The following is a 21,291-nucleotide window of genomic DNA, read 5'->3' as shown; positions in this document are numbered from 1 at the left end:
AGTCCCTGCCACGCTTTGCCTCTTCATGAAAGGCTTTCGGAGCAAAGTGCTGGTTAAGGAGCAGAATTCAGACCTGTGGGTGATTCCCAGGCCCTCCCTCTATTTGTGGGATCCTTTCGCAGATGTTTGTTATGTAAATGCACTACCCTAAAAATAGTTGCCTTTGATTCCTTTCTTTGTACTGAATGTTACAAAATGTTTTGATGAGATCCAGCTCTCAGCAGCGCCTATTGTTAGCTTGCGGTGACGTGGATGCTGCAGCTGCCCTTATATGAGCTCAGTGAAGTCACCAGCCCCCTGGACTCTTCTATTTTAATCCAGCTGTCTGCTCCCTGGGGCACCCCTCGCCCCTCCTGCCCGTGGGGTGATGATACTTGCCCAGCTGGCAGGGATCCCCAGCAGCTCCGGTTCCGCAGCTCCATGAGTCACTCCAGCATCCACTCCCACAGTGCTCCATCCCCACGGCTGGCAAATCACCCCCGGCCATCCCTGTCCTGAAGCTAACATTCATTTAGGGACGCTTGCTGCCACAGACACGTTTTCATGGTTGGCTACCCGGACAGATCTCATTTGCTGAAGGGAATTTCCTTACAAAAGCCAAGGTGAATTGCAGCTGGATTAGCAAACAGTTCACATTTTCCCCCTGGAGAGATGCTTTCCTTTCGCCAGCTGAATTCAGCATCTCCTTTCTCTGTGCTGCCATGCTGTCTGTAGCCGTTTGTGAATGTGACCTCTGCATGCCTAAGCAACAGATGCTGCAATCTGTTTACTTTACGTGCCACTAGAAAATTAACTTCAAGGAAGACTGGAAGCTGATCACTATCCTCGTTGGAGGCAACGACTTATGCCAGTACTGCTTGGACAAGGTTTGTATCTCTGAATTAGGCATGCTCATCCAGGCACTTGGCAAGTGACCAACCCTGGAAACACAACCTTTCTCTCTCTCTTAGCGAGCCAAAGTTCCTCTTTGTTTAAAAAGCACTTAGAAGTCCTGTTCCTTTCATCTGTATTGTATCAGAAACAAGTGCACAGCTTTTAATGCTGGAGCATTGCAGCTCTGGAGCCACATTGTTTAAAAACCAGCAGCCTGCCCCATACTGAACAAAGCACCACGGACAAGCTGAAGAGCTCTCCCAGCTTAACTGGACAAGCTGTGTGGTGTTATAGGCGTGTTGTTATGGGGACACAAGCAAGGTTTTATTCTGGAAAGCATCTCCATGCAATAATCACTGGGGATGCCTGACTCTGGCTTCAGAATGACACCAGAACAATGTCAGTGTATATTGAAGATGTCTTTTACCCAGCTGTCAGTGGTCATCCCCTCTGAAAAGGTCCCTGTGATGCAGACTGGGGGTCTGGACCACAGCTTGTTGAAATGACTGCGGCTGTTCTCTCAGGTTTCTCTCTTTTGCTGTTGTTTTTTAGAGGCTGCTGCCTGGAGCCTTTGCCCCCACAGCTCCACCTCTATAACTACAGTCACAAAACAGTTTTGCCCGTGGGCTTTCTGGGGCCTCCATAGCAATTTCCCCAGACTGGCAGAGCAATAAAAAGGTATCACTGTTCATAAGGCAGACTAGGCTGGTCTGGATCCCATAAAAGACAATATCAAATCCAGAAGTGTGATTTATGTAGACATTCATCAGGCAAAGACTCTGCCAAGAATTGTTATATACCTTGGGATTTTCTACAGAGATTAAGAGACTATATTAGTGACATAGAAACACAAACACTGTATAACCTAGGTCGATGTGGCAATAAACCTCTTGATCTGAAAATATACCTGCCAACAAAGGCTTAAGGAAACACTGCATCAGTATATCTTCTCATGGGCTGCATCGCAACCGCAGAATCCGTGGGCTCCTTTGTTCAGGTGCAAAACAGTTAAAACTTCTTAGTTCCTCAAAGGAGACTGATCCTTATCTATTTATGTGTTTATTTTAATTACGCAGGAAACCTTTTCAGTGCAAAAGTATGTAAAGCACCTTCAGGACACTCTGGATATTTTCTATGAGGAGGTAAGCTTTTAAGATACCCTAGCAAGCTATGTTCCTGGTGAGCACGCTGATGTTTTTCTCACCACTTACAGACTGTCAGTGATTATGTTTCATAGAAGGTCATATTCCAAACAGCTGGAGTCAGACTTGGTGCTGCATTTCAACAACTGTGTTAGAAAGTGTCCTGAGAAAGTAGGCTGTAGTTTCAGGAAAACTGTGTGTTTCACAGTATTTTTGCTGAGGGCCAAACATAGCATGACCCTGTGGCCAGTCCTGAGGGCTAAACACGGTTTCATTTACCCTAGAGAAAACAGAAATGCCCTAGGGACTGCGGCAACATTTCAGTTAGCTTGTACAAGCCACTGGGATGTTTTTGGCTGACATCCACCATATGTCTCCCTCCTCCTATACATCGTCCTATGCACATGCCGTTGGTTGCAGTTTGCTCTGACTCCCTGACCTATGGATGGCACTTCTTCCTCACTTTGTAGTGGTATCGAGTTGTGTGATTTGGTATGTCTGGTTCTCATAATCCCTGCAGCTCCCAAGGGTCTTTGTCAACATGGTGGAGATACTGGAGATTTCTGGACTGCGTCAGATTGCAGCAAGCTCTTCAACGTGCACTTTGGTAACAAAGTAAGTGAGCAAAACAGGTCTTTGCCTTTAAAGGGTTATTTTCTTGGATCAATCTAAATTGCTTCTTCAGTAGGCATCCTCACCAAGCTTTCCAAGCTACTTGTATCGCAGCCTTTACCTGGTACACTAGTTCCCATCAGCTTCTATTACTTCTTTCAATACTTCAGCTAAAAGGCATGCACCTGCAGACAGCAGAGTTATCACTTTTCTCCCCAGCTCTAAGGCAGCATGTCACAGCACAAGTCACCATAGAAGTGGTGTATTGCTGAACTTCAAAGCCTTTTTTGTTCAGCCTTTCACTGGTCAGCAGCACAGGCTGACATCCCTGATGCCTCTGCCTGTATTCAGTGCTGCATTACCTATGGTGCAGGCTGGGCTACATAAAGCAGAGTGCACAATCAGGAACTGCTTTTCACACCTAATGGAGGAGAAAAAAGAATCCTAACTCAAAGAAGGTTGGGGGACTTGTTTTAGTCAGCAGCAGAGATTTTACAGGAGTCAACATGGACATGAAGAGGCTCTTCAGTCTAGCAGAGAAAGGTTTAACAAAGACCAGTGGCTGGAAGCTGATGCCTGATGAATTCAAATGAAGTTAGGCACAGATTTTTAATACTAGAAGTGATTAACTACTGGAACACATTAGAAGGGAAAATAATGGCTTGATGTCTTCATGTTCATTCCAAGCACATTCTAGGAGGATGCATTTCAGTGAAGCACAAGTTATTGCCTCTCAATATGGGAGTAACAGAATAAAACACAGTGGTCTAAGGAGTCAGACTACATGAACAATTTGTCTTGTATCTTTAAACCCTCAGGTATATGTGGGTTTTTTTTCCATTCTAACACATGTGATTTCCTGCTGATGTGTGGCATACTGAACACTTCTGCATTTGACTTGCAAGTTGTGGATCCTGCAGTTCTTACCAGGTGTTCACTTTGAAGATGAACTCAGTAGGGATATTTGTATCTGGCCATTTCTAAGCCAAAGTTCACATACCTCTGCACGTGAGCTTTCAGCACCTATCCTGAGCTTTGTGAAACAGACACACATTGATGAAGAGTTGCATAGGCTATTCCAGATTGGCTTTTAATTCTAGCATTTCTTTCACTGAAGGAACGCTTGCCCATGTGTCTTAAACCCCGAGGAAAATTCTTCTGAGCTACAAGAAATCAAGAGAGTTAACAGAGATTTTCAGGTAATACATCGATTCTGTAACTGGCCACCTTCACTTCTTTACATTGCTTCCCTTACTGCCCTTATTCTCATGCATATCCATCCTCAGCAGGACAGAGAGGGGTAACTGGGAAACAGCTTGGCTACAGTCTACCCTACCCAGCTAAGTGCTTAGCAGCAGGGCAAGTCTTTCCACATTGCCTTATGATTTGACCTTGATTCAGTTTCCAGATGCTGTTTCAACAGCTGAAAAGGATGATGATGGCTGTTGTGTTGATCTGTTTGTTTGTTATGAATCCAGTGAATAGCTCACATGAATTAGTGTCACTGCAAGGGTGACAAATTACCTTGCATCAGTTGCTTTGTGGTAACTTAGCAGAAGAAATGAACTAAACCAACCTGATATTCTTTTCATTTGCCATAAGCTGAAAGCGTGCATACAGATAAATAGCAAGCTGGTCCATGGTAAGCTAAGAGTAACTTGTCATAGCCTTGGGCATAAGATTCACTCAAAATTAACAAAGGCTATAAATAGCTACTGGAACATTAAGTTTTTCCATCATTATTCCTATGAATACAGGAATCACTGTATCAGATCACATTATGTTCTCCAGCCTTCCATTCTGGCTCTGGCAGGGGAAGCTGTCCAATGAATCCCAAAACAGTGCTCAAAAACCCATCTCAAAAAACATTTCTATAAACCTACTAGAGAGGACATTTCCATTTAACTAAGCAAGTTGGATTGGGAATGTTTTGAGATATGACCAAGAGCATCAGAGTTTATACCCATAAAGGGGCAAGTAACAATGAGATATTTTTGCCATCTGTTTGAATGTCCACGGCCATGGTTTTCCAAAGTGGTAGGTAACTTTTCAATGCTTAAGTTTTGCATTACGTCAAGCTCACCTTTCTGAAGAATCAAGTGTCCTTCGGCTTCACGTTGGCATTCTGACCCCAGTTGTCACTTCTAAAAATGTTGGCCTAATTCCTAAATTTCAATCTCATTGTGACTGTGCAGCACTGATTTCTATAAGCTACGAACAGCTTTCTTTTCATTAAGCAACTTTACGTTTCAAACTACCCTAACTTCTGTGCATTTTCCTCGTGACAATCGCTTTGTGAACCAAGTTATTTTCTTAGCCTTTTCCTGGACTGCTTTCAAAGCTGGCTTTACACTATCAATTTATGGCTTCCTACATTGAAAGAATGCATGGTTTTGATAGCTGATAAATATTAGAAGAGCCTCATGTTTCAAATCATTAAACTCCGCACAGGCTGAAGCCTTGCAGCTGATCAACAGCGGTCGGTACGAGGAGCGTGAGGACTTTGCAGTTGTCATGCAGCCGTTCTTCCGAAACACGTTGTTGCCCCTGGATGGCGTGAGTCCTGTTCTGATTGCCCATTATGCAAGCACCAGTACCTTGATTTCTCTGAGTTCAGTAAGATTGATTCCACAAGGACTGTGTTTTCTTCTCTTCGCGCAGTCTAGTGGCACAAGGTGGACCCTGCAGTAAGTGACAAAGGGGAAAACAGGACAGAGTGTGCTGCTTGTGAATCAAAAAGGCTTTAGGAAACATTCGTAGTGTCATACATTAAACCTAAGCACCCTCTGGCTTCCTCTAAGTGCATGTTGCTTTCCCCATTGGGGGCTTGGTTGGCATTCACGTAACTTTTGTCTGATCTAGGTTATGGAATATGTTCAGGTTTCCTTCACACAGGGACCAGAGCTTGCATGCCTGGTTCATGCCAGTCTGGAAACAGGAAGCAGCCTTTGAAGCCAAGCAGTGATTCTCCTTTCCTCCATCCTTAGCATTACATACACAGTGTAGTTAGGGATACAAATACTCATCGTGAATCCTGGTCAAAGCCACCCAGTTGTGCATGACTATGATCCCTTTGTCATATCATCCCCCTTTTGTTCTGGCAGCCTTCAGAGTTCAAAGAATGGTCACCATGCAGGCAGTGATCAGGCAAATTCTCTCTAAGACAGGTATTTGCCACAGCTGGATAAGACCACATTTTTTAATGTTGCCTGAAATCCAGCACAAATTCCAACGCCTGAAAGGTTGTAAATTTGAGTTATAGAAGTTTAGAAGGAAAGAGCAAGCAGTTCCCTGTCAGTTCTGTACGAGGTGGAGTGTGGATCAACAGCAGTGTCCATGTAAGAGCTGTGACTCTTGGCTTAACAAGCAGTTTAGGTGTGTTATGCAAACTGCTGTGTGAAGCTGAGCAGGCTGCATTACACAGAAGGTCTCAAGATGCAGTGATCAGCACACAGTTAGGAGTACCTGCTTTTATTTGCAGTGCTAAAATACGATCATATTGTTTCTAGGAAGATACCAAAACTGTGAAGTGGGAATGCCAAGTACATTATGTCAGATCTCAATGGTTGAAACGTGCTGAGAAACACATTTTTGTTTTTATCACAGGACAGCAAGCCAGATATGAGTTTCTTTGCTGCAGACTGCTTTCATTTCAGTGGAAGAGGTTATGCTGAGATGGCTATAGCTCTCTGGAATAATATGGTAAGAGGTTGCAACCTAGATCCCCATGTGTTGGTGGTAGCAATCCCTCCAAATGATCATGAGAAAGGGGTCTGAAACAAAACAATAGGCAAGAAATAAAACTCAGATCCTAACAAGAGGGGGCTGCTCAACTCTGAGACCCTTCTCACTCTGCATTGCTCGGGAACACAATCCAAAGTGATCATGGTGCATAAAACAGTGTAAGCCTTAGCTCATTCAAAATGAGAAATCCTGAGGTTTCTCATTACATTTTACTCATTTCATTTTTCATTACATTAATGTCATGAAAAATCCTTTTCTGGTTTGGTAAATAACTTGTATTAAAGCAATAAAACCCAGCCTAGTTAAGCATTCAGTCCTGTAGGCTTCCTGAAAATGTCTCTTGAATGAGCTTGCCCTTCTTGAGTGAATTCTGTTAGATTTATTAGAAATGTGATTGAATTTTTGCTACCATTCATAGTGTGGACATGTTATACCACCCACTCTAGTATCTGAGGCTATTCTAGTAGAGTCACTGAAGCTAATGTGGGGCTGAAATCACACCTATGATGCCTCTGCTTGCAGTCACATCCCTTCTGTCATTTTGGGGGAAATGATAGCTTCTGAGTAATGCTGTGAGTGTGCAAAAGGCATGTGCTAGACTTGATAACTCCAAGGTCACAGCTGCTTTCAGAACCATGATGCTTCCTATGTTGGAAGGAAGACTACGCCGTTTTCATGCCACAGCAACACTTCCTCCTCTTGTCTCAGAAACACCAGTACCCAAATACATTGTGCTGGCAGGAATCCTGTATCCTGGTTTGTACAAAAAACAAGCATAAATGGAGGGGAATTTCTTTTCCATTTATGTTAAAGTTTGAACAAGGTAAGAAGCTTACGGGCTACTCTGAAATGAGCTTGAGCACCAGGACTGGGTAATGCAGGGCAGAAATCTGTGCAGCTGCCAAGCATAGCATATGAGCGTTAGGCCCAGGGTTATAAAAAGCAGTAGATGTACAGTGCACGTACATGCTCTGAGTAATTGATTTGTGCGTGCACAGCAAATCCGCCTGGTTTCCATCAGCCTTCCCGGTCTGGGACTCCAGATGACAGCAGTCTGGTAGGCTTCACTGTGCTTCACAGCTGAAACAGGGCTAATGGTGGCCCAGAAACCCCAGGAAAAGGGAGAAAACATTCAAATTGAGCATGGCTGCAGGTTTCAAGAGGAAAAAAGAGACAATACCTGGACATATGGTAGCCTTAAACTGTGTTTCTGTTGCCACATGGCGTTCCTATTAGCCGTTACTCATTTCTGAATCACCATCAGTCCTTTTAATATGCCATTGGAGTTTTATTCTGTCCAGACTGTCACTCATTTCCTACGTGTGTAAGGTTATAGACACAAAGGTTGCTGCAGGGATCAGGTTCTTAGTGATGCTGACTATTTCCTTCCACACAGATCTGCCAGTCTGTGTCAACTGAAGATTTTACTGTTTAAATCTCGTCCTTGTAACACATCCCTGCTTTTCACTCTCAGTCCATGTACGGCGAGGCTGTGCAAGCTTTTACTGTAAGGCCGTATTGTTTCCCTGTTCCCTGAAAAGCTCAGCAGGCTGTAGGCTTATGGCCAAATGACACGGATTCTTGTCAGTACACATAAAGGGGCAGACTGTGCCTGGCCACTGCGTGGGTATGCAGGGATAGGGATGGCTTAAGGAGCCTCTCCCTCACCGTAATGTTCTTTGCCCTTTTTGGTTTGTGCAAAGCAAAGCAAAGCAAAGCATGCTCCTGTTCTCTGAAGTCAGAAGATTCTGTAGTCTTCAGGAGCTGTCACTGGTCCCAAATCCCTCTCATCAGCTCTCTGGCCCAGGAGAAGCACACATGGACAGCGTATTCAGCTTGTCTGCCACATGCTGTTGATGAGCTGTGTGTTTCTTCCAGAAGCTGTCCTGTGAGCTTATGGACTTGGGGATTCTGTCACCTTCTAAGTTCAGAGGCTAATGCTCCTGAGGAACAGATTGTACAGAGATGAAGCAAGCATGGCTGGCTACAGAATTTTGCACCTTACCATCCTTTGTCAGGGCTCTGTGCCAGACTCCTTACCAGGTGCCCTGGCACGGGTAGTATTACAATTATCTACAAATAACCAGTCGTATGGCAGACAGAATGCTGCAGGATATGAGCCCCACATCTTACAGATAACCACATCAGAATCTGAGCTGTTCCCTCTAAGGTGCATCCAAACTACCAAATTCAGCCTTCACAACATTAGCTGCGGGTCAGGCCAAGTGATTAAGATTCCGCATGAGTCCAGCAGGACACCATGACAATCAGCAAAACCTGGCACTCTGTTTTGCTTGTCATCTTCTCCCCGCTTGTTATCTTTCTTCCCTTCCCTAGGCACGTTTTGCCATGGTTCATCACATTTTGATGCGGTTCATCTCGCTCTTTTTATTTTTCAGTCTCTACTTCATTTTTTTCTTTCTTTTATTTTTTTTTTAACTGAACTCGAAACTATTTCCAGTGTTTCCATATGAGAATCCTATGAGTTGTGATGGGCTTGCTGTGGTGGTGTTTCTCTCCAGTATACAGCTGACATTTCAATCACTTGGGGACAGTAAATGCACATAAGGGCAATAGCAGAAGCAACAACACTCCTCTGCGCTGTATTCCCAGAAGGGCTGGATGACAGCTCTGCCGTCTCTATGGGCCAGTCCTGAAGTCATTGCTTCAGGCATGTCCATACACAGTTGTAAACTCTTAGTTAACATGACTGAGCAAGCCTCTACTTGTTAGCTTAGCTATGGTAACCAATGGTATGTGCACTCCTAGCCAACCACAAATGCTATGCTGTTAGCCTGGATATATTTTGTGTTCAGTCTGAAATGGACTTAGGGTGAGCTTGTGTCAGCTACTGCAACTTAGCTGACAGTTGGTAATATAAAAGGCTTTATTTAGCTCAATTCTTGCAATCTCACAAACTTAACTGCAGTGAAAACTCTAAGGGAAGTTCTTGTCTGAGTGAATACTGGAAAGGTTGGCACCATCTCACCCTGTCTCTGTAACTCCATCATTTCTGAAGTCACTTCCATCACCATGACACCTAAGCATCTTTCTTTCTGTAACATGCTAAGTAATGTGACTAACATCTGTCATGTGGGTTTGCCTTTTTTCCTTTGTGGTTTATACTGTCGTTCGAGGGGTGTACATGGGAGAACTGGGTGTATGGTGAACCACTTTGTTTTACCAGAACATGTGGTATTCAGAGTTAATTTCTCAGTAGAAAGGGAGGAAAGGCTTCTCCTGACCCTTGCTCTCAAGAGCATTTTTCTGCAGAGAGGACATCAGCTTCTCAATGTCATCAGTTCATGAGTGTTAAAACGTTTGGAAACTGTCCTGTGATGTGCCTCCCACCACGTTTCTGCACTGCTGCAAGCACCAGAAGATTGGATAAAAAGTTGTAACCACCCAAGTGAGGAGAGTCTGAGGAGGCACAAAATCATCATTACTTTTATTATTGCTTTTTTCTTCTTCAGCTGGAGCCAGCTGCTGGAAAGCAGACTTACAACAACTTCACCTATGACAGGTCAAAACTCAAGTGTCCAAGCCTAGTAAGTAAAGGCCAAGGTGTCTATACTCTCCATTAATGACTTTGATTTTTCTCCTTTCTTATTGGTAAAGCTCTTTAAAAAGAGTATCTTTGTGAAGGCTTGATATAGCTAAAATATACTCCTGCTCTGTTACACACAGAAAACCTATGTAAGATTTAACAGAAAGAAAATATTATCCTCATTGCAGTAGAAAACTTTTCTCATTTAAGCCAGTTTTCATGAATTTATATGGCCGTCTGTGGCAAACCAGTTTGGAAATGATGCCATCACTCCCGATTCTGAGCTGGCTCCTTTTTTTGTTCTAGTGACATTCAGGCAATAGGGCAGGAAAGAGGTTGACCTAAGATAGACAAAAAGTAGAAAGAGCTGATAGTCTGTCTAAAGAGCAACAATTCCTCTGTGGGAAGGGGCAATCGCATACTGTCTGAATGCTGCCTGGGGAGTGCTCTGTGGTCAGTAAAACCTTTGCTCTCCCTTTGCAGGAGAAACCCTTTCTATTCACTCTGAGAAACAGCGGGTTCAGAAGAGCAGACCTCAACTTGGGCAAGACCGAACCTTCAGTCCCCTACTGGGCTGTCATTGTGGCTGCAGTAGCTGGAGTCCTGGCGGGTTCTTTACTCATCTGGATAGTGCTGAGAAGAAGAGTAAAGAGGTACCAACATGGGACTGACACAGAAAAGAACACAAAAATGACACCTCTGTAACGCAAGTGGAACAAACATCTTTCTCTGCTGAGGCTGCTCTCTGGTGTGGTGCAGAAAGCCACAGAATAAGAAAACCCTGTTGGATATGAATGAAGCTTCTTAGTTAGCCATGGATTTTGAGGCCCAGTAGTCTTGACCAGAAATGTACTGTAAAGTTAGCCTCCGCACATCAGCCAAGTGGAGGGTGAAGTTCAAAGTGTTAAAGCTTTTTGTTCTGGGATGCAACTCTCCTTTTCATGAATATTACTCAGGATATCAATTGCTTGCATGAAGTGAGAAAACTTGCTCATGCATCTGCTCTTTATACATATAAAACTGTACATAGAATACTAGATACAAGTTCATGATTGTGACCTGGTATTCCCCAGTAGCAAGGTGAGATGAAAAAGAAAAGTTGCCATTTCACATGTTAGATTCCGGTAGGTGCTAAGGTGATTCTACACGGGCAAGTACAATACCATGGAAACATCTTTAAGATAACTTCTGAGCAACCTGGACCATCCATGTGGTATCCCTGGGTGGCACAGCTAGAATAACTGCACTCTCTCCACTGCCTTGGACTCCAGGCTCTGCCCATCCAGGATTGGAGATGGAGCTGGGCTATGCACATCACTTCTCCTCCGGGGCAGTGCTGTACCCTCCAGCCCACCACTGTGTGGCAGCTGGTTCCAGAATGACTCTTCCTGTGAAGAAGGAATTTCTCTGTAGCATGCAGTAAGGGGTCAAAGCACAAATGAGGTACCTGATTGGTAAATCAGCCTGGCTTAACCCTTCTCATAGGGGCCTGTGGTGTGTTCAGGTCTCCCAGGCTGGACAATCCATGGCTGTTCTCCAAGGAACAATTTGCAAGGTTCCTTTAAAAATCCCAGTCAGGAGTTCAGAGCTCTTTTCCTGGGAATTATCCAGCTCTTGTTTTATATTTGCAGGCCAATTCATGCACTCTGCTAGTACAGAAGGTAATTCACAGGTTCCGTGTGCTCATGTTTTCCAACACCTTTCTTATTTCCTCTGTTAAATACTTTGCATTTTGATTTTACTGAAGCCAAAGTGTGGCTCGTGCTGGTGTAATTTCTCTGAGGGGCACTACGTTTCCACTCCAGAAATGTAAAGGAGAAGAAAATTAAAGTATTTTGGAGAAGAAACTGGTCTGAGGTTCCTGAATCTGCTCACAGAGAGCAGAGTGAGAATGCACACAGAAGGCATTCTCCTTTTTCCATTTCATCACTCTCATTGTCCTTGCTAAGATAAAAAGAGGTGGATAAAGTACAAGCTGTACTTACAAATCAGGTTTCAGGGCTGTAGCTCCACTAACCCCTCCTTTGATCTGCTCTCAAAGGCTGGGCTATTACATACAGGACTTTTATTTGCCTAAATCTCATGCACAGATGCATCTCTAGGAGCTCTACATGCAGCCCCAAATAGGGATATATTTGGAATGCAAAACAGAAGCACCTGCATCTCGCTTTGGTGCAGCGCAGGCTGCTCTTCCTGTCCCTGTCTTCACTGTGGGTCATTAACTATCTACCTGGTAACCCAACTGCTGGTATTTATTTGGCTCAGTAAATGGAAGCAGACACAGCCTCAAACCTGCAATGCAGGAGGTAAGATTTACCGTATTCCAGTCCATTCCACAGCACTTTCACCTCAGACACATTGGGAAATACAAGCCTTGCAGCCTGAGCAAATATCCCAGTGGATCATGAAGGCTACAGTCTCCTCTTACCCCTAAATATTGTTCTTGTGAGTCCTCTTCCCTCCTGGGGATAGCCTTTGCTCTTGGCTTGAGGAGTTAAAAGATAGATTTCTCTGCAGAGCCTTTTATCAGTATTAGGTATTTCAAAGGGAACTCAAAACAGTAGCCCAGTGCTGATTTACCCTTCTAAATCATGTGTGCCTGCAGGAGGTGGGGTGGGGGTCCTAAAGCATAAATTAGATTACAGAATACTGCAGTTTCTCACATCAGGTTTGTCCTGCCTAGAGATGGGTACAGTGTATGTTGGGTTTCATGATGGTGCCCCTGATAGAATAACTAAACATCCCTTTTCCTCACTTAGCTAGATTTTGGTCTGAGCTTCTGAAAGCCAAACCATAAGAGGTCCAGACAGTTGGGAACTGAGGGGAAAGATGGCTCTTAGACCTCCCACCATCCCGAAGGATTCTGGGGAGGAAATAATTCTTGTGCACGAGTGACTCTGCTTTGGGCTGCAGATCCTCAGCTCCCTGCGGCATTCTGCTCTGTAAGAAATGCTGTCCTTACTGATGCCTTGGGGAACTAAGACATCATCGAGCTCCAGTTATGCTGGCTCCGTACTGCTTCTCCAACATGAGACTTTTCCCCTAGTTCCTGTAGCTGTGGTGTAGCTCTAATGCACTACTTAAGCAGGAGCAGTAGGAGCTGGAGCAGACACTGGCAGGCTTCTTATTTAGTCTAAGAAAGTATCTTTTGGCACCTTTCTGGCATGGAATGAAGTATGTGATGAACAGCATTGACATTTAAAAAACACATCAAGAATCATGCAGCTGCTCCACAAGCAAAATTATTTCCTTGAAGATATTACTGCTGAGCATTCCCTCTGTGCTCATTAAGCGGAGGTAACATTAGGCTGGAGTGAATGACAAATGATTAGGTCTGGATCTTAGTCTGGCTGCATTCAGTGACACTTTAAATCAGAAAGTAATCTGTGCATCCTGTTTGTCAGTAGCCCATTCCCCCATGTGCGTGCCCTTGGTTTCAAATACCTTTATGGCATTTTCTCCCAGTGGACTGCTGAGTAATCCCAGAATGCCTGCAAAAGAAAGGATTAGGAGGAACTTTAAATCTCTAAGGAAAAATAAAAGAAATGGCCAAAATCCCAGTCACCTTAGCCTAGGGTTCTGTTTTGGCCAAGGGTGGTCTCACCCACCACTGAAAATCACCTCTTCCATGTAAAGTGATTTCCTAATGTTCTAAGAGAACAGGCTTTATGAATTCTTCCTCTGGAGAAGAGCTACTGCTCAGCCCATGTGAGCAGTCTCTGTCCAAAGGACCTTTGTGGATACTGGCCTTGCTGCCCTGCTCAGGTGGTTGTGAAGGGCACTGGGAGTAAGGGTTATGCTGTTGCATGGTCTTGAGAAGTAACCTGTTGCTCAAATAGGGATGTAATGGAGCCTGACAAGTGTTGGCAAACTGTTTGTCTACAGCTTTGGCAGCAGCTGAGTTCAAGTTCTGCTCTCCTTTGTGGCTGCTCTTGGACCTCCCTCCGTCATGGTGCAGAGTGTGTATTTTGCTTTGTAAGGCCAAATGGCACACAAGAGTTTCCTCTAGGGTGAGTTCACCCCAAAGCCCAGTTTTGGTGCTGAGTAAACCTAGGGAAGAGAGGGGAAATTCAGGAAAACATCTGCACAGAATAACTTTGTATGGCTTTGGAGATTGCTAAATGCTTCCTCCCACCAGCTTCTAGATGGCGAGAGAGATACTGATGACAAATGATGGTCATCATGAATAGATGGTCAGTATGTTTTAGATTGGGGCATCTGGGCAAGGACTTTGTTACTTTGAAGGGTGTTTAACTAAAATGTTGAGGTGAAACAACCCCATCACAAAGAGAGGGGCATGGAAAAGCCCTGGATTTTTACAACTCTGCCTTTGTGTGATTCGTGTTCCCTGAGGTATTTAAAACATTTGGTATTGGAGGACCTCAGGTTTGCGATACTTGGATTTTTTTTTTTACCCTTTTCAGAAGGAAGGTAACTGGGATTTGGGGAAAAGCAAGACAAAATTTTATCCATAAGTAGCTCACAAATACTTCACTGAAACAAGTTTTCTGGGTATCATAGATCTCTGAGCACAGCAGAGGAGATGATCCCGAGAACCTCTGTTAAAAACATTTCTGTCCTGGGTACACAGTTTGCTCATCCAGCAACCTGAGAAGCATTTCTAGGTCTGTATCCTGAAAAGGGGTTGGTGGAAGAGGGAAAAGAGGCTGGCACGTTTTAACTTAGCACATGCTGAGCCTATTCCTTGTAACTGTCAGCAACCCTCCTTGCCACTACTTAGCTTTTGTGGACACCAGATGTTACAATATCTTTTGACTACTGAATTCCTTTCTGAGTTCAGTAGATTTCACTTATGTGTTTCAAAACCCAACACCGTTAACACACACCTGACTGAGACAGGGATGATCATTAACTTTAGCTGCTTCTGATGAATGTCCTAGTGCAAAGCAAAAATTGTTCTGTTTCTGACCATTGGGGAGAACAGTGACCCAAGGTAAAAGACAGAAAGCCCAGGGTTTGAGATATTTGAGCCAACAAGTCCAACAAAACAGGAGAATTGAATAAAGGGGTTGTTGGGACTACTCACTGCTATAGGCTGGAAGACGTTCCCTTGTGCCTTTCCATTTCTGTGACCCATGTAACAATCACTTATAGCACAATCGTAATCAGATTAAGTTACGTAGATTTTACTCAGAAAATGGCATTCACTGAACTGTATGGGTTTGCCTTCAGCAGGATTTGTAGAAGTCAGGTATGGAAACGGGCTTGTGCTCCTTGTCGGATGGGGTATGGGATCTGTATTTCAGTGGTAGGGTGCTTGCGGTTTCCCAGCCTTCTGCTCCCATACAAGAAGGATTTAACAATCACTCCGGACTAGTGCTCTGCGGGAACATGCTTCAGTGAGAGGCAGTCTGGAATTTCTACCACTGATCCGTGGGCTGACCCTGGAGTGAGTTATTTCAGCTGGAGACACCAGCTGCTTCCAAACATCCAAGAGTGCTTTCTCATCAGTGTAAAATGATTATGGCTATGAAGAAGGAAAGTGACCTGATACTTTCAAGTGTCTGCATCATAACCATCATGGCTTATTTTAAAATCCCTTTACTGGTAAAAATAGCCACAAAAGAAAACCTTTTGGCTACCACTTGTGTTGCTTAGGTGACTGGAAGCACCACCTGAGGCCCGATGGACTTAGGCTGTGATGGAGATAATCCCCAAATCAAAACTGAGGGCGGTTAAGTTTAACAAGTGGGACCCTCAGAAAGCTCACCCATCTGCACATACAGCCTTTACAGCCTGGAGTGCAGCAGCTCCTTAGCAGCTCACAGCAAACTGGAGTGATTATGTGACCCATGTAATATCCCTCAGTATTGCTCCCAGAGCCTCGGGGGATGTGAGGCACTGACACACGTAGGTTGTGAATGCCAGTCAGCCTCAGAAGCAGGACAGACAGCGAGATGCTCACCATAGGCAAGAAGGCAACACCACTGATTCAAAAGCAGAACTTCAGGTACCTGAATGCTTTTCAAGTCTGAAAACAGAGCGGGCCACGTATTCTGAAGAAATGACATAGGACTTTGTGACCATGTAATACTTAACAGGATTAGCCATCGGTATTCCATCACTGTGCCACCTACATAAGCTTTTTGAGTGCCTGGGCTGAAAATGACACAAATGCCTCTCAGCCTTTGGCACAACATTTATCTGTCATGTACTTGTTTTGCGGCATCAGCTGACCTTTTCCTGCTGCAGCAGGAACAACCTGAACATCCTCTTCACCCTTGCCCTACCTGAGACATCTTTTTGGTAGAGCTGCCAGAAACCTCTGGTGCAAGGTAAGTAAGCAAGCCAGCCTGGCAATTAGAACATTCCCCTGGCTGTTACTTATTCAACAACAGAATACTCAATGCCTTTGTTGAAGCATCATCTAAAGCATTTTAGTAATATTTATGAGGGCAATTTGTGTGTCCTAACATTCCTCTGAGATAGTCTTATTACCCCCCCCCTCCCAAAGATGATGACATTTATGTGCAGAGAAGTGATGTGCCCTGGGCTACCTGATGAGTCAGTGGCTGAGCAGGAGATTAAACCCAGAAGTCCTGGCTCCACAGACACAGCCCAATTGTGTAACCACTACACAACTTATCACTCAATCGCTAACATAGCTAGACTGGTAGCTGCGCCAACTTTACGCCTGTTTTTCCCCTTAGCCTGAATGCAAATGCAGCAAAACATTGGCAATGTGTTTGAGTGGGGAGAGCGCAGTGGGGAGCAGCACGCTCTGCGGTGTGCAGGTCACCGATCAGGATCAGGTCTGCCCTGATCCTCCATTTCCACACAGGGGCACTGGGCGGTGGGAAGTGCTTTGGCAAAGGCCCAGGCTGGGATTAGGACAGGGTGGGGAATGGAGAGGAGAGAGAAATTCACTGCTCTCCCGTCGTGCTCCCACTTGCATTACCCACACCCAGTAATTAGCTCACCAGGTTCCACCTCCAGCCTGCAAGATGCTCACCTCACCTAGCTCTGAGGGGATCCTTGCTCATTGCCTGCAGTAGGAAGGGTCAGGACTGGGGGGGAATCGGATCTCGGATCTGTTTACATGGTGAAGTTATGTCCTTTAGAACAGGGAAAAAATATCCTACTGAGAATTAACTGTTGCTGAAATGGAAGGTTTTTTTTCCCCTCACATCATTGGTCTGTTTGTCTTTCATTATTTTACTTGGTGGAAGAGTGATGGGGAAAAGTGGACCTAAAGTGAAATTTTTCATTTCAGAATGTTATTTCAAAGACACTTCAGCTATTTCAAAGGCTATTTAGTTCAGAATATTCAGAAGCGCAGGATGTCTGCCTTTTGACTTATTTTCCAGCTCAAAGCATATAGTTGAAAAATAGTACTGATTTGAAACCTCTTAATTTTTGTATAATGCCATCCTTTGTTATTGGGAATGGGAACTAACTGAACCATCAGCATGCCTGGGGAGAAAGAAAAGTTGTTTCTTCTGAATAGTTCCAGTAAATTCAAAGTTATTTCAGTGCTCAAGAGGCAGCTTCACTGCAGAGCTAACTCCTGTATTGATCAGCATGAACTGTTTGTACCAGGTAACTGTGCCAGCTATGGCAGTGACCACAGACCAAACCCGAGCTGTCATCTGCACTGCTTGACAGTACCAGTGTGTAGCTCTGAAACCAATTTATCAGTAGCCAGCTTCAATAAGAAACTCCGCAGTGTAATCGCTGTAGCAGTTGCCGCATGTGTATGACCGTATTGATTGGGTAAACCTTTCCCACTGACTCCAACAGCAGCCCAGAATTTTAAAACAGACAAAATAAAACAGGAGGAAAAAGAAGGAAAAAGGTATTTTTCCACACAAGGCTGCTTCCCATCAGGCAGCATCTCCGCTGGGATGCTCACAGCTCACACCCTCAGCAGAATGCTCTGCTTGATCTAGCTGGTGGTGCCATTGCTGGAAGGAAACAAAGGGTTATGGAAAGGGGGAGCATGCAGCACTCCTTGCGCTGCTCCATCCCAGGGAAGGGAAATCTGCGCCAGTAGGCCCTGCTTATCCTTTAACCTGCAAACAGTACCATGGAGCTGGGGAACTGCTCTTGGGCATCTTCTCATCAGATCATTTTGAGCAGAAACCTGTGGCTTACTCATGCGGCTTTTTTGGTTCTCGAACCATTGTGACTTTATGTGAAAGCAGTTGTGAGCTGGAATGATTCCTCTTGATGGGAAACAGGGTTGCCTCTGTAAATTAGATAACGCTATTTACCAGTATGTTCTCCTTTGGTTCTCCTTGGAGCTGCCCCAACTGACTGTTTGCTATGACAATCTAATTATAACTTAGTTTGGCCATGAGCACCAGCTGCCTTCGGTTTCTTTTATCTCGTTGAACTGGGCAAGCAAAAGTTAGGTGCTTCAGAGCCTGCTCCCTGCATGAAACTGAGGGAATTCAGACGTGTATTAGAAAGGCATTAGCTTGTCCTTTTCTCTCTTTTTTTTTTCCGTTGGAGCCCATCCAGATGGAGCACAAACAAGGAGAGGATAAATGCAAAGTGTTCTGCCACCCTGAAAGCACGCGCTGGTGTCAGCTTTCATGAACTGGCACTTTAATCATCGCATGGGGAATGTTTCTCTCTGCAGCTTCCCTTTGAATTTCTCAGTGCACCAACATTAGCATGTATGGCAAGGAAGATTTATTTTCTTTGCTGGTTAAGAGAGTAGTAAATTTGGAATGCTTTCACAAGCTGCGAGACGGAGAGCCCTGGAGATCCGAAATCCTGTAGGCTCAGACTAGGTGCGTCAAGGGCAGCAAAAGGACAAGCTTCTTCCTTTATGTATCTCTACTTGCATCAACAGCTAAGCTGAAAAGCAAGGGGCTTGTCCAGTCAGCATACACAGAGAAGTTGCTAGCTTTTCCTGCGTAAAGTGCTCTGGGGAGGAAAAACAATATAGGCATGAGAGACAGATGAATTAGGGACCTCCAAAGGTCTCTTTTGAGGCATGTAAGTTAAATTCTTCAGAATTAAGCACTGAAAATTATCATTCTCTTTTTCTGTTCATGTGTCAGGCCTCAAACAAGCACCTTGCTCTCTTCCTCCACCTCAGTCTTCCTGGCTGGACAACACAGAATTGGATCTTGACCCCTTCTCACAAGAGCTGGGGGTGATGAATTCACTACACTGTGTAAGAGCATTTTGGGCTCCGTGAAGGGGAGCTCTGTGTAAGCGCCTTGCATTTGCTTTCATCTAACTTTCTGCTGGGGTTTAGCCTAGGCTACTCCCCTGCATCTACTACTGCCTAGTTGTATTTTCCCTTACGCCCTTCACACATGAGGGAGCATGTGTGAAGCAAGAGTAGGATGCAGCCATCCTTTCCTGGCTGATCGCCATAGGTGTGCCCAGAGGTGAAATTCTCCCCCTGGCACAGTGGCCATCGTAACTCATGAGTTGGGGCAGATCCCAGTGGAACAATTTAACTCGAGGTTTGGGTCTTCATAGTGTGGGGTGATTACCTCACTCCATACACTGAGACGTGGGGGAGAGTGGGGAAAGATGACAGATAGTAATGATGCTAGCAGGCTGCTGTCAATATAGATGCAGTCAGCTGGTCCCATCAGCTGCTTTCATTAGACTGCCAGCTTCACAATAAAGTAGTTTCCTAATTATAGCTTTCTCTTCACTCTCTGTACTGTACAGTCCTGCGTCATCTGGTGCTGCTGCTTCCTTCATGCTTGCTGGAGCAGACTGCAGCACGGAGCTGTCTCAGCGTTAAGGCCCCACTCGCCTGTGTAATTAAAAAGGAGGATTAGAGATGGATTTGTGGCAGCTACATTCTTACTCTGTAACTCCTGCACGTTGTGGCTGTTGATTCTTTGAGGCCTCAGGTGGCTGAAGACTTGCAGGCATTTAAAACACACACATCCGTATATATATACATATATATAAACACATATATGTGCATATATATCCCATATATGCATTTCCCAAGTATTTGAAAACTTCTGTAGTGGTATGTTTGAAACACAGAGAGACAGGGAGCAAGCGTAAAGATCATCATTAAAGATTTAGCTAGGATACATTTTTTCTCCCAGGTCCATCTCTCACACACAAAAAAAAACACATGAAAAACACACCTATTCCTTCCTACCATGCACTCAGCCACCATATTTTACTTTCTTATCTTCTAAGAGCAGATACTCCCTCCTCGTTACCTCTCTCTCAAGGAAACTCCATTTTCTGTAGTAGAGCAGCCTGCAGCTATTGGCTCGACTCGGGCCATCACACATCATGAGCTGTCTGCTGGAGTACCTGAGGGTTTGGAGTGTGTTTAATAATTAGTTTGATGTGCTTCTTTTATTTACCTTTTTTCAGTGGTAGCGCTTGGTTCATGGCTTTTAAACTTTCAAGGCTGGAAATATTTTCTCCTTTCAAACGAGAACAGCAATTTCAATGTAATTATAGAGTTGCAGGAGCAAGGGCTGTAGAAAACAGCACCAAATATTGTGAAATTCATGATGTAACCATCGCAGCGTTCCTGACGTCAGTGCACAGTTTGACTTGCTAATACTGGAACCCTGGGTTTGTTTTCCTGGTCTCTCTCAACCAGCCATTTTAAAATCCAAAGTTGCTCAAAATGACCACTCTGCTCCTAATTCAAGATCTTTGTATTGTCCACTGCTCACAAGAAGAGATCTGATTAATGGCAGAGCTCTTCCTGCAGTTCTTCTAGCATAGGCTCAACTGGTACTCACCATCTGCCTTCTGCTCTCCTTTATTAGCTCCCAGGGTGAAAGAAACCACATTTAGTGACCTCATTCTTTTGTCATCATAAATACATTATAAATAGGTTTTGCTGATGGAATGTGATATATTTTTTCAACACACCCTTGTTGGATATTGCTATCCTGATTAGAATTGGACAGAAAACCAATAACCAATTACAGCCAATGCAGACCAGTAAAAAAACCCACAGTTCCACAGAAATTCATGATTTGCAAATTTTGGACAGTGCTGAAATGTTCTGTTTTCACTATTGGGGACCTTTTAGATTAAAAAATGTCCTTTTTCCATGTGAAATGTTTGTTTTCATCACAACATAAAAACTCCACAGGCAGGTTTAAAAGACCCTTCTGCCTTACAATCCATCCTAAACTTTTTCAGGGTTTTCCAATATTCAGATTGCATTTCAGTGTGAAAAAACATTTCAAACTCAGCATTCACAGAGGCGAGGTCTTGTCTTCTAGTTAGTCCTACTGGTGGCAAGTATTCCTGGTAAACTGGAGCTATTTGGCTCAGAGCTAGTAACAGCAGTACTGGGTACAATAATACCACCCTGGTGATGGCAGAAGACCTGATGCAATTGAGACATTTGCAGTGTTATGGTTCTCCCCCAATATTCAAGCTCTTCAG

General features: G+C 44.3%; 1 protein-coding gene across 1 annotated transcript in view; it reads left to right on the top strand.

The window, feature by feature from the left end:
• Window positions 1-10,910, top strand: part of PLB1 (phospholipase B1) — a 75,145-nt gene extending 64,235 nt beyond the window's left edge. Inside the window, exons 50-57 of the mRNA XM_061367253.1 lie at window positions 786-866; window positions 1,950-2,015; window positions 2,536-2,630; window positions 3,745-3,826; window positions 5,079-5,183; window positions 6,234-6,329; window positions 9,845-9,919; window positions 10,402-10,910. Of these exons, the coding sequence (XP_061223237.1) occupies window positions 786-866; window positions 1,950-2,015; window positions 2,536-2,630; window positions 3,745-3,826; window positions 5,079-5,183; window positions 6,234-6,329; window positions 9,845-9,919; window positions 10,402-10,623 (822 nt within the window). The 3' untranslated portion in view covers window positions 10,624-10,910. The remainder of the gene's footprint in view (window positions 1-785; window positions 867-1,949; window positions 2,016-2,535; window positions 2,631-3,744; window positions 3,827-5,078; window positions 5,184-6,233; window positions 6,330-9,844; window positions 9,920-10,401) is intronic.
• Window positions 10,911-21,291: the final 10,381 nt, after the last annotated feature.

Source organism: Neopsephotus bourkii, unplaced genomic scaffold, assembly GCF_033783945.1.
Source record: "Neopsephotus bourkii isolate Nb327-2 ecotype Australia unplaced genomic scaffold, CSIRO-AGI_Nbou_v1 NB_1373, whole genome shotgun sequence".
Classification (NCBI taxonomy): Eukaryota; Metazoa; Chordata; class Aves; order Psittaciformes; family Psittacidae; genus Neopsephotus; species Neopsephotus bourkii.
Note: the sequence above shows the minus strand (reverse complement) of the source record. Positions and strands in the feature narration are given on the sequence as shown.